The 19,117-nt window shown below is 35.0% G+C and overlaps 1 protein-coding gene across 7 annotated transcripts in view; it reads left to right on the top strand.

Annotated features, from left to right (window-relative positions):
* Window positions 1-19,117, top strand: part of CUNH8orf34 (chromosome unknown C8orf34 homolog) — a 133,298-nt gene that overhangs the window by 80,587 nt on the left and 33,594 nt on the right. For all 7 annotated transcript variants that reach the window (XM_026035581.1, XM_026035582.1, XM_026035577.1 and 4 more), the window contains one exon: window positions 5,806-5,941. In XM_026035581.1, coding sequence (XP_025891366.1) covers window positions 5,806-5,941 — 136 coding nt within the window. The remainder of the gene's footprint in view (window positions 1-5,805; window positions 5,942-19,117) is intronic.

The following is a 19,117-nucleotide window of genomic DNA, read 5'->3' as shown; positions in this document are numbered from 1 at the left end:
CCTACTCTGGAGGTCTTCAAAACCCGCCTGGATGCCACCCTGTGCCACATGCTGTAGGTGTGCCTGCTTGAGCAGGAAGGTTGGACTAGATGATCTGTAGAGGTCCCTTCCAACCTTAAATATTCTGTGAATATTCTGTGTGTTGCTACAAGCTGATAGGGGAGTGGAGCTGGAAGAAATGGCAGAGCTTCAGTATTATTGTCTTCTACTTGATTCCCATAGAGATAGCAGTTATAACAAAGAGGGATATTGTCCTGTTGCAGCTAGACAGAAGTTTTAAGAGCAGTAAAAATGAGACAAAATTTCTTTCTTCTTACTCATCATCTGCATTTTTTTGATGATCATCATAGAATTTTTGCTACATGAATGTGTAGGAGAAGACTGTAGTATGTCTAGAACTGATGAGGAAGACATCAGATATTTGATATACAACATGAATATCCTTCTGTCTTCCTTAAGGAGATATTCTGAAGAACAAGTATGACATGACTACATTTGAAATCTGATTATTTTAATGAAGAAAAAGAGGAATAAGAGACATTTCTGTTTTGCTTATTGAAAGTATTTTGTTTTCCATAGTAAACAAATATCCCTTCTACTCGCAAAGGGAGAGTAAGCAGGAGATTGCTGCTGTGGGCCATTGCTTTGTGTAGTTGTCTAAGATACTGAAGTGTGGTCTAGCCAAAACAGACCCACTGGAACCTGCAGAAGGCCTGGAAAAGGCTATTTCCTATGTTAATTCCAATGCAGCTTAAAACAAGCACAAGGAGAAGTTAAAGACAGATCCCTCTCACCTTTGCTGATTAAAGGTGAAAACTCTAATCAGAGATCCATTGCATATATCATTACACACACACACAAATTGCTGCTTTCTTTTGTCTCAGCTCTTGATGGATCTGCTGAGGACCACCATTCATCTATAGGGAAGACTGAGCAGGGTCAAATCCCAGCATTTCAATGGTGCTATTAGGAAAATGTTTCAGAATATACCTTCCAGACTAGCAGCATCGACTACCTCATAGCACTGAAGTCACAGAAAAATAGAAGGGAGCAAAGACAGATATCCTGTAGCCAGTGTAGTGCAGAAGATAACTCCAGTTGTGCTTCAGCTAAAGTAAATGATTAAACATCTGTTTCTGGACACTTCTTTCAGAGATAAAACATCAGGTCTTCAAAATTACTGCTGCTTCTTTAATTTGAATTTTAATTCCTGCTTGTCCCCGTAGCTGTTTTGGAGCTATGTGTCATAGAATCCTTAAGGTTGGAAGGGACCCCTAGAAATCATCTAGTCCAACCTCCTTGCACACACAGGGTCAGCTGAGCATGTGGCACAGGATTGCATCCAAGCAGGTTATATGGGTAAGAAAATTAATTTAGCAGAGATGACTGGTTAGCATAATAAAAGACATACGAGTATCACATCTGGGGCAGCAAAAATTCCTGGGACATGTTGTAGAAGTGCTATAGGTAGTAAGGTGTGGCTTTTTTTTTTAATGAGAGTAATAGGGCATGCTGGAGTAAGTCTCAGTTAACAATCTATGGCAAGTCAATGCTGTACACACAGAATCCACCAATGTCCATCAAAAAAGGCTGCCCTTAGAAATCCACTGCTTCCAAAGAAGAGCCATTATTTTTTGGATAGATCAGAAATGACTGGGTCTTACCAGAATATAAGTCAGGGTTCGTTACTGGAATTTTTCACCTTCAAGTGAGAACATTCAGTGCTCTTCTTCACACTGGATTGAATAGAAAAACTGTCATCAGTTTCAACCTTTCTAAAGATAAACTAGGAATTTTCCAACTTTGCACTTTACACTTCTTGAATTATACTCTTAAGATTCCTCTTGAGATATTATTACATGTTTTACAATGACGGAATATGACAAAAGTGACTGGATCATATCAAATACTAACACAGAGTCTGACTGCAAGCTTTCCTTGCAACTGAACTTTCACTGCATTTTATAGGAGTTTTGCATCAGAAGGCCCTAAAGAGTTTGAGAGTCTTGGAAGAGAAGTGACTAAGATGATCTTACATCTCCTTGCTCCGAAATACAGAGCTGTCCTGCACACTTCCTAGAACACTTTGCATCGCTGCCCCTTTCTCTACCCCATGTCAAAAGGAAAGGAAGTAAATAATCACAAAATAGTGTCCTGTTTAAAAGCAATTCACTACTTACTAGCTGAAATAAATATCCTTTCCTCCTTCCCCATGTTGATGAAACTCATCCAGGAAGAATTCACAAGGAATTTAATTTAGTGTTGCATTATTATTAATATAAAAAACATTGTTTTTCTTTTGATATTTTTCTTGCTTCTAAGTATTTTCATGTGTTGTTATTATGGCAATATATGAAGATGTATTTTGTTTACTTTTTTTTGAGAAATATCAATTACAGACTTGTTGAGGAGATAAAAGACTGTATCTCTTTATAGATGAAATTTTAAATCTGTAGTTTTTGCTTTTGCCTTCACAAATATCCAGGTTTATTTTTATCGTATCTTACCATGCTTGAGCTTTAAATCTGGGTGTTTAAATGTTAATTTCTCTTCATAGCTTGAGTTACAAACCGTAAATTACATGAGTTGGAGAGATATTTTACTATGGAATTATGGAATGGTCTTTTAATGGCTCAGACAAGTTGATGGGATAAGGTCTCATGTTTGGTGAGGGGATCTTTTACTTATTATTCTGCTATTATTTCTTCTGTTTTATAAAATATGGAATTTATTTTTAAGAGAGTATATTGAATGAAAATTAGAATTATTTTAGAGAATAATTTAGAAATAACAATAAATGGAAGAAATGCAATGCACAATTAAAATAGCAAGTTTAGCTAAGTCTGGCAATATTGATTGCTGGAACATCCAGCCTTCTTTGTACAGAAACAGGTAACAATTTTGAAAGAGTTTGAGAATTTTCACAATTTTCCTCTCCTCCATCATAGAAGCAGTCATCAAATTGTTTTTCCTTTCTGTCTTTCTGTCTTGGTGAATTACCTCATTGCTGCTCAGTACAATCCCTGAACCACTCAGCTGCATCATCACTAGTTGGGACAGCAAGGAGCACAAAGAAAGAGAAAAGATGCCGTGTTGCAGGCCGTGTCAGTGGATTGACTTCCCAGTGAAATCCTTTCTTGCCAAGACTGTTGCTTTTTCGATGTTACACAGAAACATTTGAAGCTTTGAAAATCTATTTTCTGTTCTTAGAAGACATTATTACATTCATTGTGTTTGTTTTAATAATATCATTGTTTAGGGACAGGTATTGTTCAGCAAAATGTCTACTATTTTTATACTGTTAGAACTAAAGTGAATTTAAGATTTATTGTTTTGTTGAATTAAGGGACTTTMGTAATGAATGTAGTTAGTCAGAAAGACTGCCAGATGGCATGTAAACTTGTCTGCAACTCCAAAATTCCTGCCTACAGGAGTATTGGGAAATACTCCTGGGAAATTCCCAATTGGCTATTGGGAAATGGGCAACTTCTAAAAGCCCTCTTGCTCTAGCAGAAAGAAAGCACAGTATTTGCATTGTAAATCTGAGGTATCCAGAAGAAACTGAAAATATTCAATATRCAATACAATCATAGTTAAGTTGAAAACTGCAGTTGCTCTGCAGAATTTGATTCTTCTCTCTATAATTAAAATATTGACTTTTTTTTGGTAGAGCTTGCCAAAGTGAGCTTAAGCYGAGCACTGAATAAGATCAGTGAAAATTCCTTGAGGAAAGTTAAGAATTATATATGATATGTTTTAAAAAATTAAGAATTTTAGCATACACATTTCTGATACTGGTTTATCAGCTTGTAAATCAACCTTTGTATTATTCTGCATGCYAATCTGTCAGATACAACTACAGCCACCTCTGAAATCCATGGTTTTGTGAATGCAAATTTTGACTTCATTTGCTCTTAAGAAGAAAATTTTGATATTTGACTAAAAAAGGCAAAAGATGTGTCTTTAAAAGGTATATAGATGGGCAGTTTATGATTTTGTTCTATTTAAACAATCTTGTCAGAGAGCCAAAATTAATTAAGCATAGAATTGTTGGAAACYTCATTTAAAGAAGTAACAGCTTTTGGTGGGGAGCAGAGAGAGGAACTGAGATTTATGCTTCCATTTCATTTAACCCCTAATCCATCCAGTGGTWTACAGCTGTTCAAGAATATGTAACTTTCCACACCACTTTAAACCACAATTAAACATTATTTGCATAATCTGTTCCAAATATGTAATACCTTCCAAGGAATGTTTCATAGATGGTTAATTTCATAGTTCATTTTCATGTAGACTGTTAACTTTGAAATCATTTGAATTAGTCTGCTTCAATAATAGATAAAATTTAAGGGAAAATRTCTGGAAATGGCATAAATTGATGCCAGAGACTTCAGTGAAACTATGTCTGTTTATATCGCCAAGACCAGGAATTATGGGAGGGGGAGCAATATTGGCAGAAAAATTAAACATTGAAGGTAAGAAAATCTACAGGCTTTATCTATTAAAAAATCATGTAAGTTTCTTGTTCCCGTTCTTTCTTTAGCACTACATTGGATAGATATTGCTATTAAAATGGTCATCTCCCCGAAAGAGTGTGGCTGACATCATCATCCTGTTGGCATACAGTGCCATACTTGAAATTCAGCATTGCTGAGTCAGACTTTAAAGTTCTCCACGTTTTTTTCTCTTTCTGATATCAGTACCTAAAGTGTCATTGATATCTATTTCACTTGGATCCTTTAATATCTAGTTTATTTTGTAAGTATAAAAATATGGAAATATGTGTGCATATTATCTGAAGTACATTTTATCACATACAGCACATCATAAATCAAATCTCTGCATAGGATCATTTATGTTGATTCAGTAGTAGTTGATCAGTATTTTGTTTGTTTGTTTTTCAGTTTATGAACTATTTTAAACTACAACAAATATAAAAAAAAAGTAATCTCAAAAGGCAATACCTAAACTGGAATATATTAGCACAAAAARAGCTAGAATCTAACCAAATTATAAACAGTGGAAAATGGCGCCTTATGGATACACTAGGTATTCATATTTTGTATACATATTAGTAAAGAATAAATTATTTATCTGTGAGGAATATTCTGACTGTACCCAAGAGATTTGGTGCACAGCTTCACTCAGCCACACTAGGCCAGTGTGATCTTGGGTAACCAGTTCTCTATGAACCTCAGCAGTCTTTATGCAAAATGGGAATGATTTTACAGTAGTGTAAAATCTATTGATGATTTCTAGTTGCTTAAATATTACAACAACGTGGTGACTATGCACATGATGGTCCCTTTCCATAGGATAAAATATGTATGCATTTCACATTTCCCAGCTTTAGCTGAGTACTTTTGTTTTAGTCATACTTTTCACTGCTAGGTGAATAGATAATTAAAAAAAGCTCTGAGGAGATGCACACTCCTGAGGAATTGCACACTCATGAAAGGGAATGTCCTCTTCAATGTGAATCTCCATGTCAAGTGGAAACTTTTGGTCATATCTCTTTACAAAGCATTTTGCAAGTAAATGAAATGGATAAATAAAGTTTGAAAAAAAAGGTAACAGTTGGAAATAGAAATAATATCGAATAGTTTTCTAAAAATCCCTTGTATCAGAATGATACTAATGCCAATAAAAATTTTTTGAATATCTTTATTTTTATACAAGTAATTGTAGCTATTTTCTTCCAGATCTATGAGTTGTTCCATTGCATATTGATTCTACAGAGGAAGTACCTTTATTYCCCCCAAAGATTTTATACTGTGTTCATCCAGTCTTTCTCTCTTGTTGCAGAGGATCTCGATGATCTAAGAATGGAAGGAGTAACAAGTGTGGTGTCTTCTGGGAGCAAATTCAATCAAACTCGAAGCGCTCATCCTGCTGAGCCTCAAGCAAAGGTTACGTTGAATATCTGTGCAAGATGTGCCAGGTAAAAAGTGAAACCAGATCATGCTGGCCAACACATTGTTTTTCTCAGGTTTCCAGATATGCATTCAGCYTAGTTATGGGCCGGATGAGGACCTCTCCTGTGCTGAAAGGAACTTACTTAGCTACTGGCTACCCTTTGACCTTTGGCCACTGGGTTGTGCAATTTATGTTTATGCTTGATGTGTCGCATCAACAATGAATCAAAGAATATAGCTAGTCTGAGGCCTTACTTCACAGCTTGAAACTATTTTAAGCCTTTCTGTCTCTGAAATTCATTACTTATTTGAACTTCTGTGACATTTCAGGGGATGAATCAGGGAATTTAAAGGTTCAAATCCAATTTAAAAAGCACCTGTACAAATGGAGATTTAGTTGCACAGGTGCAGTTCAGGGTTTCATATAGTGGCTTCTTAGCACTTCATAATCTCATCCTGTTTCACCTCTGAGAAAGAATTTAATGAGACTGAACCCCTTTAGGTTTTGGCAGCTGGAAATAATTCTTGCATTTACAGTAGGAGGGCCAAATAAACAGGGTGGTATTCCTGTAGCCAAGTCAACTTGAGAATGCAACACTAACAGAAACCCCTTAAATTTCTTAGGTGCATTCTTCTATGTAGACAAAAGCTCATTTGGAAGAAGGATTTAAGCCTGTTTAAATGACAAAACTAGCCTTCTCACCCTTCCTTAATAGTACAGATTAGAAAGAACAATGAAGAGGCATGCCAATTTTATCTGTCTGCCTTTGCCAATGGCTGCTCCATTGTGTAGTTTGAGAGGGGATTAGCTGCTTGTAAATAAAAAGCAACCTGTGGTGAAATTAAGTCAAATTTTGGCCATATGCCACTCTGCATTTTTTTTCCCATTTGGCTTAAAAATGACTGCTCTTTAAAGGCACTTGTGTAGGAACAGAGACYTGAAAATGGTTTCTAATGCTCTAGGAGGCTTGCTGAATCACTTTAGCTGCATCCCTTTACTAATATTGTGATGGCTCAGAAGAGCCATCCCTTGCTACTCTAGTAGCAGCCTCTTAGCTGGGTTATGATGCCTCTGAAGACTTGAGTTTGCAGTACTGAAAGAGCAGTAGTGACTAAACTGCCTTGTAATTCTAGGGACTTTTGCTGCTACCAGTGTGGCCTCATCTTTAAGGAAAGAGCAGTCATAGTAGTTGTGGGATCCTACCTCATTGACAAGAAGCAAATTGCTTACCTTGTAGAACATTTCTAGACAGCTAGGTGCATGAAAGGTGCATTTTGCACCCTTTTTTGTTGTTGTTGTTTTCCACTGGCATTCATTGCCCATGGATTAACACGTAGTTAGGTGAGAAAAAGGAGGTTTTAGTTTTCTACATGCTCTTTTTTGACTAGGTCTCAAATGTTGCATGGGTTACTATGAAAGTTAATTAAATTCTAAGTTCCCTGACRTAGCCACTAACAACAGGTACCAAGATACTCTATATGCATTCAGGCCGGCACACCAGGGAATAAAGGGCTCAGATCTTGAGCCAAAGCTAGCAGCCTTGGCTAACACTGTTGTTCTATAACTGGCTCTTCTACATGACTCAGGAGTTTAAAATACGARTTGTGAGAGAAGGATTTCAAAAAATCCTCTTTTCTAACTTCACTRTAAAGGTCAGAGAAGGCAAAGCGGTACTTTGTTTCACCTATACACCTTTATTTGTTCTGTACTTTATTTAGTGGAGTTAATAAGGAACTGGATGATCTCCTCTTCTTGCCTGTATGACGTTACTCTTTAAACTTCTGAGGAAATCAAAAATGTACCATCTCAACATTAACAAGGGAAGCCTACAGAGAGAAGTGGGAATTGCTGTTATACACAGTGATGAGGAAACTATTAATTTGAAAGATGAGAAATGTTAATTCTTTAAGTTTATTGATTCTTCTGGAGCTTTTATTCATTCATGTTCTATTTGAGGCTTTTCCTGTCTTAATTCCAGATACGTTTCTTAGTGCACTTAGCTATGTCTTTTTCTGTCAAYAGGCATTTTGTCCAGTGTTTACTACCTGCAGCAGCTGAAGTAGTAGCTAGAGAGAGTTATATGAAGCAAATGGCTCCAAGAACGCATAGGCTTCTTTTCTTCCAAATGCAATTCAATATGCTGTTACTCAGTGTAATAACCAATGGAAATTATGTATTTTGAAACTACAGTCTGAGTATTTGCATCAATATTTATGAAGGTTCCTCAGTGGTTGCATTTATCTCTATGATTATTGCAACAAAGAATCYATTGGTCTATTTATTGGTTTGTTTATATTATTGGACTTTGGCTGAGGTTTAGAAATGGTATTTTTATTTTCTTGTATTTTCAGTTCTAAGTAGTATTTGTCAATTTGCTTGCTTGCTGTACTGTTTATATGTAATTTCCATGGGATTTGACTTTAGGCACATATTAATATGATTTAAAAAGAAATAGAAGTCAGTATAGWGGGCTAATACTTTTAGGTACCATTTGACAAGTATTTTTTGTTGTTGTTGTTGTATAAAGCAAATGAGTTGACCTATTAATGGCAGTGGATGTTCTGTAGCTAATATGGCTTGTCAAATCAGATTACTTTTAGTACAGGTGTTTGTCTGTCTCTARGGGGAGTATGGCTTTTTACCTGAAATTTGACTGTCAAAGTTTCAAATGTTAGGAAATGTGTTTCTTGGCTCAAAGATGTAATTTTACTCTTGGAATCGCACAATATAGTTCTTTCACCTTGCTATATACATTTTTTTAAGTGCTCCACTGATTCTATTCTCCAGCAAAATTAGCTCTAACCAGTGATTCCTCTTCCAGGGGTCAAATCTTTGGACAATGTGAGGCCCTTCTGAGAGGATTTCACTTTAATATTTGAAGGATTCCCCACGAGTAGTTTTTTACTAGTCTTTCATACAATTATTAATTTCTTTAGTCTCACTTGGAAAGAATAAATGGTCTTATGAAAGTTACACCCAAATTCTTCATTAAAATCCTATGTAAGTTTTATCATGAGTATATTTTTTTTCTTTTTTTTTTTTTCAAAGATCACTGTAACTTCCACACTATCTGTGAAATAGAGAGCACTAGTCTGTGGTTATATATAGACTTCTTAAGACAGGAAGAGTAATCTGTATGTCCACTGAGAGCACCTGCAGTAGASTTGGGTGCGATAGAACGTCTTGTCTCGTCTATAGCCTCCTATCAATGAGCTAAATATGAGGATACACTATTTGTGAGAATAGTGGTCTGGATGAACTGTTTCTCTCGTGCTATATTCGTCTGATTTTATTTAGCTACTTTTTAGGTTCCCTTATGCTGCTCAAATACATGAGAAAATCAGGACACAAATCCCCGAATTTAATGATAAGTGGACAATGTTAGCAGCTGCTAGATCCCTCTTTCTCTATCAGTATAGCTTTATTCTTTTCTTAGTAACTGGTGTTTAGTTTAAGCTGCTGCCTAATGTTCTGTGTAGTTGGTTTCCTGTGATTTTCACTAAACTGCTATTTTGCTCAGTAACACATCCTCCCTTTGAATTCACCTGTGCTATTTCTGGTGCAAAATAGAAGTAAAGATAGTTTGAGATTTAAATCTGTTTTGTTACTATATTATTGTATTTCAAATGAAGGCACCTATATTGTGCAGGAAAATTACAATGATGTTGCAGCACTGGATTTGGCAGAACATTCTCCCTTGCCCTAAACCTCTCATACAAAACTAACAGCTTTTGCAGGAATTGTAAGAAATGAGACTGAGAATGGATGTAATTCAAACTAGCATGAAAAAAACATTTTAGTTTTTTAGAAACTGGTGTCTAGCTTTGAATGTTGATAATTTCACCAGTCCTCTTCAAATAATGAATAGAAATATCAGGACCCAGGCCAGTATTTTTAATAAAAGGTAAAGTTCTGCACCCAGACATTTAGGAGATAAAGATGTAGGACTCTTTCAGGCTATCACACCAAGCTGTTTTGTACAGCTTATGATTAAAAAAAAATAATGAGACAGAAAAGAGAAATAAAAGGAGTGATTAATTCTCCTGGAACATAAAGAGGTTGTTTTCTGGAATATAGCTGTAAGAAACAGAGAGCTTACTGTTTTCTGTATAGATGTTTCACACACGGTGAGTGAAATGCAGATGGATAACAGCTTTAAGAGGTTTTTCAAATGGGAAAGTAGCTATAGAACAATGTTATTCCCATAGCTACTCTTGGACTACAGTGCAAGTTAAGCAGCATATTAAGTCATCTAAATAAAAGGGTGACATCATTCACAAGGTGGAACAAAACAAGGTTCATAGATTACAGAAAAAAGGGGCTATACAAATAGCTGTATTAAGAAGGTTTACTTTTTACAGTTTAGTCAGGAAATTTATCAAAGGCAATTTGAGTGCAACAAAGCTGGACTTAGATCTCCTTTGAGTGAAGTATTTGCAATAAAAAATAGATTTGCAATAAAAAATAAATTTTCATTTAAGGACATAAAAATAGATTTTCATTTAAGGGCATAACTATCCTGATTGATTTGGATAACAGATAAATGATTCTATAGCGTGATTTGTGAATCCTTTCTCACATACATGCAAAGCAAATGAATTTCAGGTTTGCCTTGCATATCATAAGATACCCTCACACGCAAGCAAAGCTTTCTTTTTCTTTTTCTTTTTTTTTTGCATTTTGTCACTTATATATTGAGAGTTTTGCAAGAGTTTTGTCAATTATAAAATAAAATTAATGTATTATTTTCATTTGAATGAATTTAAGGCCATTTTTGTTTTTCTTTCTTTCTTTTTGAAAGACCACCCATTAGTCTTGTATGCCCACTGCCATGCTCAAAAGTTAAATCTTGTTCTTGTGGAGACTTGCCAATGCATTCCTGGAAGTAAGAAGCTTTTTGTTTTTACTAGTGCAAGGGTTGCATTCATTCTTCTTAACATCAATAGAATACAAAAAAGGGGATGCATGTGATTAAAAAGGAAATGGGATTATAGAAAACATACCGTGCCACAAGCTTGAAGGCTTCTGAACGAGAATGTTGGGAAGGAGCATTAGTTGCATACAAATGTAGGCTTGAAATGTTCTATATTTGATTAATACTTTGCTCTAAGATTAGCTAGAGCAAAAGCACAACGTCCTAAAGATTTTTAACATTTTAGAGAATTGAAATATGTAGATATAAACAAATAAAATACAGGTAGATTAAGAAGGTAAACATGGATTTTTCTAAAAGAATCTGTTGGAGTGTGAAGTACAGTTAAAGGTTAGTAACTTGTGTACTTGAGTTGCTCTGCTGAGTTGAGAATAAATTAAATTTTCTGTATGCTACCATTTAGAAGTGCTCTAAGGAAAACTTAGGAAAAATCCTCAAGAGTTCTCATGTCAATTGCCTTTCCCTGTGACCTCTCCTTTCTTTTGTCTAAGTATGAATTTACTTGTCATCTATCTGTAAATGTACCTTTGATTCTTTTTATGTGGTTTATCTTTCCACCTGCCTTCAACTTAACTTGCTTATTTACTAAGGCTGGTTAGCTTTTTTTAATTATCTATATTTTGCAACATTTTATAATTTGTGTTTTCCCTAATGGAGTCTTCATCACTTCGATGCATACTTGGAACGCAGTCAGATAAACTTGGTAATACTTTGCAAAAGTTAAGAACCATATGTGGATGCTCGGRAATGCACAGCCAACCTTTAAGTAAATTTTCATGGCAGATTGTCACAGGGACCATGAAAGTGTGGGGAGGGAGAGAAGAGAATTAAAAGGATCAGATAGAGGAAAATTGTTGGGAAATGTAACTGAACATTCTGTGCAGTTACATCAGCCAAAGATATTAATTCCTACAAATTTGTCATAATTGCAAAATAACTCTTGAGGGAATAGAACTATTGWCTGAAATGGCCATGATACATCTCTTTAGAAAAGAATGGAAATTAGTTGTTTGCTCAGGGAATTCTCTGGTGTTAATCTAACTTTGGCATTTGAAAATCTTAGGGGAAAAAGAAATGTATAGAGATGCTTTATCTGTCTATCCCAAAGCCATAAGTATACTAATGAGAATTGAGGTCATTAAGAAGCCATTTGGTGGAAAATTTGATAATGAGCCATGCAGACAATAGTGTCTGAAGCTTGACAAGTGGATCTTATRCAACTATCGAAAACAGAAAAGCTGATGACTGTAATTAGAGATGTAACTGCTGCTCRACAAGCCATGCTACTGTATGTGCTGTCCACAGACAACAGTACCAAAACTCCAGACAACAAAGAGAGAAATTAATGAAAGCGCTTATCTCTGTGAGGAAGAACAAGCATAAACACTAACAAAAGACTACATTTAAGAAACAATTCAAATTGTTGGTCCCCTGGAAGCTTTCCTCAAAGGAAGGAAGGGAGAGAGAACTGGCCTTCCTCAGTCCTAGTCATACACAAGACTATGTCCTTACTGTTCCTGCCTCTCCTCTTCGTCCTCGTGTTTCCTATGCAGAAACTATCAGGGTGGCTGACTTGTCTTTTGAAATGGCCTCTCCTGTCTTGTCCATGTGTGTAATCCAAACTGATTATGCAGCTGGAGATGAGAAGCTGTCAGGGAATGGGCACTGCCCTGGTACAGCCCTGGGAGTCTGATCGGGTAGGGTTTAAAGGAAACACAGCTTCTGGCATCCCATATTGATGCCATGGATTCTGAAAGAAGAGAGGATGCAGATCCTTGCTATTGCTATTTTAATGGGTGATCTAGGTTTATGCTTTGCAAAATTAGACCAAGCCGTCCCAATTAACTCTACTCTTCTCCTTTCAGTAAAGTCCAAGGGAAGTGTTCTTTTGAAAACATGTGCAGAACTAATAGACATTAAAAGCCCATGAATGGTTTTCCACTTACACTGGATCATGTATGCGTGTTACATACGTAATAGTGTGGGTGGGATGATCAAATGTAAACCTACCTAGAAAGCTGGAATGGGGATTTCTGCTTCTTTAAAAGTTCCTTAGCAGTTATATGAATTTTCAGAACTATACTGTGACAGCATTTGCAGAACCTAATTTGAAGCTGGTTCAGGTATGCTTATAAAGAAACTAGACTCACCTCTCTAATTGCTGTAATAACATGAACTGAGAGATTATGGAATAAGATAGAAAGAGGATTCAATCACTGGGAATGTAATATGATTTTTTCTAAATAACACTGGGAATAAAACATTGCACACGTGACTATAAAGGATATTTTATAAAGCTTCCTTTTTCTCTGTAGACTTTAATTTCCTTCCTAATTTTAGCGTTTTGTGTGGAGCAACATGGAGATGGTGGATCCAGGAATGCACATGACTAGAAATTGGGAWTTTAAGGTCTATACATTTCTTATATTGAAATCATGATATAACAAGACATATCCATTTGTAAAACCTAAACACTGTATTTCATATTTATACCTGGACCATGCACATTTAAATGTCTGTTGTTTTTTCAATAAAATTGTATCTTGATCTGATACTTTTAAACATCAATAGGTCAGAACAACCCTCCTTCCTCTCATTTTGAATTTTTCATGTCTATTGTCTTTTTTTTTTTGTCCTTTACATTGTGCAAATATATTTGGCATGTGTAAATGTATACAGTCAACAGCCAATTATGTCTCTAGTTGTGCAGCAGCAGGACAGAAAACATAAAGTTATCCTTTTGTATAATTTGAAAATATAGGTAAATGATAATATACAGATGTGCCAGAAAGAATAATCTTGCAGATCCCCTCCATATGATCCCATGTTCGACTCTGCCCATTGTAATGTAAAAGTGGAGAATTGAATGGATATGTTATGTGTATTTTAATTTCTGCGCATCAAGATTAGTTTTTGTTGGTAGTAATGGTAAAGGTATTGTGTGACCTAGACTTTTGGTAGAAACTTTTTGCTTTGTTAGTATTCCTAAAAATTGAGGCCAAATTACTTCAATGTACCAGAGGAAAAAGTGTTTCTAGATTAAAAGTCATTAGTACAGAAATCTCTTACATGGGGAAAATTCTCTGATTGGACTTCATTAACAGACTGTTGTGAAGCCGTGAATGTTACTCTTCTAATTTGRTTTATACTTTTGATTATATATACCTCTTCTCCATCTTGCATTTTTGTTAGCTTTGTCTGTGTATTATTTCTAAATTACTATAACTACAGAGGAGAATATGCTAAATGTTACATATGACGTGTTACTATTTTTCATTCATTTTTTCCTTTTTGTTTCCTTTTTATATTCTTACTTTTRTTGGACTTCTTGTTTTAGAGCTGTTTTTTCCTCCTGCTTATTTGTACCAGCTTCACAAACCCTATCATGTATTTCCCAGTCAATGGTGTGAAGCTTAGGGACAGCTGCTGCCAGGCAGAGCATGTGAAGGGTGCTGGAATAATGCAGTGGATTTCTGGATTTCAGAAAAGTGAAGGACTTCTGTGTGGTATACAGAAAAAGAATAAGTTGTTTCTTTGAAGACTGAAAGGACTGAAAAAATGTACTACCTAACCATTCATAAGATTTTTTTTTCAAAGTGTTTTATTTGCATCTTTTCCTTTAAAAGCGGCAAACAAGCAAATGATACTTGGTATGCTATTGCTGTATAAATTACCTTCAACTTTTACCTGCAACTTTGAAAGTAAAAATTACCTTCAACTTTGGAAAAGAGTGGAGAAAAAAACGTATTTTTCCCTTTGTTGCTTAGAAATTTTATAAGGTAGAAAAAATGGAAAAAAAAATAGAAAAAGGAAGAGCTTTGTATATATGCGTTTTTTATGTGGATCTGAAAACTCTTTTCTCTAAAGGTGGCATTAAGAAGCAAATCCTTTTTTTTTTTTTTTTTAATCACAGTTAGTATATTTTTCATGCAAACTCTTTGACTTGCCTTACTTTTGTTGAAAAAAAAAACCTCAGACAAAAATCTTAACTTAGTTTTCTGGCAAAGCTGAGTCTGATCAGTGATCATTTTTTCCAGCTTTGATTCATAAATTACCATAATAGTATCTTTCCTGTCTTCTCTTGATTATGTAAGTATAAAATAAACCACTTTATAACTTACTTTCCCTTTTGAAGTGGTATGTCACTTTGGCACCTTATATGATCTTCTTTTATTTGAATATTTTCCAAAGAATAGGAACACCCTGAAAAAAAAAMCAGAAATTTTTACAGGTCCTTGTGGTCATTACAGACAAAGAACATAAATGAATTTTGATGAGTTAGTTCTTTGAATTGAGAGAGTAACAATGCTAGTTTTCTGACTGATTAGTGTTTCTTTTGAATATTTTATTATATGCAAAATAGACAATAGCTACTGTATGTGAATTGATAGATCCAAGACTGGCCTCTAAAATGCACTAGATACTATCATTTCTTTAATCCTAAACCTTWGTAAATGTAATGGAAAAGTCCACATGAATATTTGTTTCAAAAGAAGGAGTAAYGTCTCTTTATTTTCAAAATTTTAACCGTGTTGTGGGAAAGGAACAATATAAGACAGGAAATTTATATCAAGTGTTCAGCTAGAAAGCCCAGGAGACATGTAATTTCCCTTCTGCCCATTTTTTACCGGATTTTTCTCCTAAGTAAATCCAGTGAGCAATAATTTCATGCCTTTCAGAAGCTTCATGAAATGCTGTGATAATCAAAGTACTGCCTGTTACAAAAATTCAGGAAGCTGCCAAGAAAACAGTACTTCCAGATGAAGCATGTATCTCTCTGAAAAAGGAAAAATAGGGGTCTGTGTCCTTGTGTTATATTTTTAGAGATGAAGCATTTTTCACCGAGTTTGGTTTAGTTGCTGTATTATTTCTTTAAAGGCCATGTACATAGGGTAGAGTTGTTGTTTTTGACATGAGCAACTCTCAGTGCATATTTGAAGAGGAATATTTAAGTGCATGCATGTATGCGTATATATGACTTTAGTTTTGTGAGTGCATATGTACATATAAGTATGTGTATGTATTGTGTAGGGAGGAGGTGTTAGAATGCTGCTGAATGCAATCTTTATTAAAGGATCAATATCTAATTCAGATAGCTTCGATTTCCGTGTGAGGAGCACTTTATATTCAAGAATATGTTTGTGCAGATGAACAGTGCTACTTGTAGACAGGAGTAGACTGTATAAATAAACTTTGGCTGTGCATGCAATTGCATTTTATACATACACAATTGTAGATGGTTCTTTTAATAGAATTGGTTTTAGGAATGTGGCAATTGCTGCACCAAATTCACCCTAAAATATCTCTTCTGTAGCTTCAATATCTGAGAATTAGTTTCTGGTTTTGTTATTAAGGAGAAATACAGTATAAAATGTTGTTCATTAATAACATCTTACTATGACATCTTCTGCAAGAACTATTGTTCAACTGTAGCTAATTTGACTTTTTATCTGAGCCTGGTTGTAAAAACAGAACTGGAAGGAGAAGGATCTAATTATTCAAAAAATGCTGTTCTGGAGTCCTGGATAGCAGACTTAAAGGATTTTTCACTTCATTTGCATGTACCAGTCTTGCTTTGCAGTAATGAGATGGAAAGGACCATAATCAAAAATGAGATTAGTGCTGCTTTGTTTTTACCTAGTCCTGAAAATTGTTATAGAGTTTCCTATTTAATAGAGGGTAGAAGACATTTTATCCTGTCTTTCAATTGTAATTATCATCAAGATACCTCATTTTCTCTTCAGAAACCTACGTAGTGCAGAACAAAACACATTTAACCCCCCTCCAGCTTTAGAAGGCAAATGTTTTCCCAAGCCTTTCTTTGCCTTTCCCTTGCCCTCTCTGATATGTGCCTTGCAAGCTAATTTCTCGTGGCAATGTGCACAGATTCTTTCTGTTCAGTGCTACACTGTAGTGCATATCAGCCACAGCAGTTGTGCCTGAGCTGTACTGGAAGGATAGCAGGGAGCTCTTGAGTTTGAGAAAGATTATTGCCTCAAAATATGAACTGCTTAATGTAGCTCTTAAAACATACACACACCCATACGTACACACACAGAAATACTTCTTACAAATTTTAGAAAAAAATGATTCACAGGGAAAGAAAGGATGTTAAATCTGAAAAGACCAATGAAGATAGTAATTTTTCTCCTGGGAGATAATGGTTTTAAGCTAGTAGAAGATTAAAGATCGCCGTAAGAATGGCTTAGTTCCTCATCCTGTAAAAGGATTAGGTAATTGAGTCTCTTTATGGATTCCTTACTCTGGTAAATGTATTTCTACTTTTGGTTCTTCTCAGAAATAGCTGCAGAATATATTTATTTAAATGCACAAAGACCTGCATTCAGATGTTTTGAAAAGGCAAAAAGCACCCAGAAAAGATTATTTTTCAGGCAGTGCCAATGTAAAACTTTTGCTCAGCAAGTGAATATTCTAGTGTTACAGCTGAAAACATTTTAACTCTAAATTATATACTGGTGACATGTACACTTTCCATAAAAAAATCTTTGAAGAGTGACTGGAAAATAATACTTTTAATTTGCAGAAAGAATGGGCTACAACCAGAACTCATTTTTTTCCTGTGGTTACTATGAATTTGCAAATCAATTGCTGTGATTCAGTATGCAGCCACAGAGAAATACTCCATTTAAAGTGAGTGCAAAAGTAAGAGACAGATTTGTTTCCTGTTAGTTTCAGTGAAAAAATGAATTATTCTAGATTTTACTATATCTCAGATCAAGCTGCAGCTCAAAGACTATCAGTGCTATCCATACATCTCACATGGATAGAATGGATAAAGTTTTCATTCCTGCTTGTGAACTTTGCCTCTTTTGTAAAATGTATTCAAAAGAATTATATAGCTCATTAGGAGTGCACGTTAAATGTATTACTAATTTTCCTGGATTTTATTCCAAATTTTGTTTAAATCTGGGTTTCTTCCTCTCATCTCACGACTTAATTTTAGAAAAGTCTGCCTTCCAGACAGTGTTCTGCAGGGTAATCCCCTTGCTTCATTTCTGCTTGATAGAGATGTTTTCTTATTGTACTCCATGGTGAAAATAAAAGCCATGATGCCGTTTGATACTTTTTTTTTGATAAAGCAAGATGATATGTTGCAGAGCTTTCCAATTATTACTTAATGCCTGAGAAGTGGCAGCCACTGAATTAATTGAATTCACAGTCCTCGATTATTTTATATGCATTGGATAGGTTTAAAAAAATAAAAAATAAAATAAATAAATCCATCTTAAAAACAATCTTCACTAGGAGGCTAGTGTATAGATAAGAGAGGTGGAGTGCTTTCCCAACCAAAACAATACTTTTCCCTGTATATTATTTAATATTTTACTGTTTTATTAATTGACATATTCTACCCCAGAAAACTGACATCTTTTGCCTTTGTACCTGTGAATACGTTAAGGATTTTGCTGGCACATATTTAAACTTTTTATTTATGTAAAAGCCATTAGTAGAACAAATGAGTAGGTCAGAAATTCCTGGCATTATATTTAGGTGCCGGAGAAGCTTTGGATTTCACACTAGTATAGCTGAGTGTGGAACTTGTGGAGACAGTAAGTCAAGATACATGAGATCAGAATTTGGATCAGTACATTTGGGAACAAAGAGTGAAATAAACTCAGCATATTATGCACAAGTCAGGGAAAGAAATGATTAGTAAGCTCCAAGCGTGGTTACTTGTGTGCTGTTGAGGTTGCCAGGGAAAAGTAAAAGAAAACATTTGTTGTAAACTAAAATCAGCAAGTACAGACTTTCGAGACTTTGGTTCTTTGACCCCTGTTGCTATAACTTCCCTGGAACTATGTGTATGTTTGTTTTAAGGAAATTATAGGTCAGTATAATATCAATATCAGAGAGACATAAATTACAGGAAGGAAGTACATGATAAAAAATAAAAAGTCCAACTTTCCCCTCTTGAAACCTGTGAGTGAAATTTTCTTTGGTTGCCAGAGAAACGTCATCATGTTATATTTTTTTTGTCTGGTTTGTTAATAAATTCTCAATAGTCTTTAACCATACAAAGTCTGTATTATGTTTTCTTGAATCAAAATAATAACTATTTTAGAAAATAAGACATATTTGAGATAATTCCTTCTTAGGAAAAAAAAATGTTAAAAACATGGAAATATTCCATGGATGGCTAGAGCATTGCTAACGTACTTGAAATAATTTATGAAAAACTAATTATTTTTTACACCAAAATACCTTAATTCCAACACAAACATGCCACTGCCTATTTTTTAAGACTAT

The sequence above is a fragment of the Nothoprocta perdicaria genome, unplaced genomic scaffold, assembly GCF_003342845.1.
Source record: "Nothoprocta perdicaria isolate Ctin4 unplaced genomic scaffold, notPer1 scaffold_162, whole genome shotgun sequence".
Classification (NCBI taxonomy): Eukaryota; Metazoa; Chordata; class Aves; order Tinamiformes; family Tinamidae; genus Nothoprocta; species Nothoprocta perdicaria.
The sequence above is the reverse complement of the archived record's forward strand: the minus strand, read 5'-3'. Positions and strand labels throughout refer to the sequence as shown.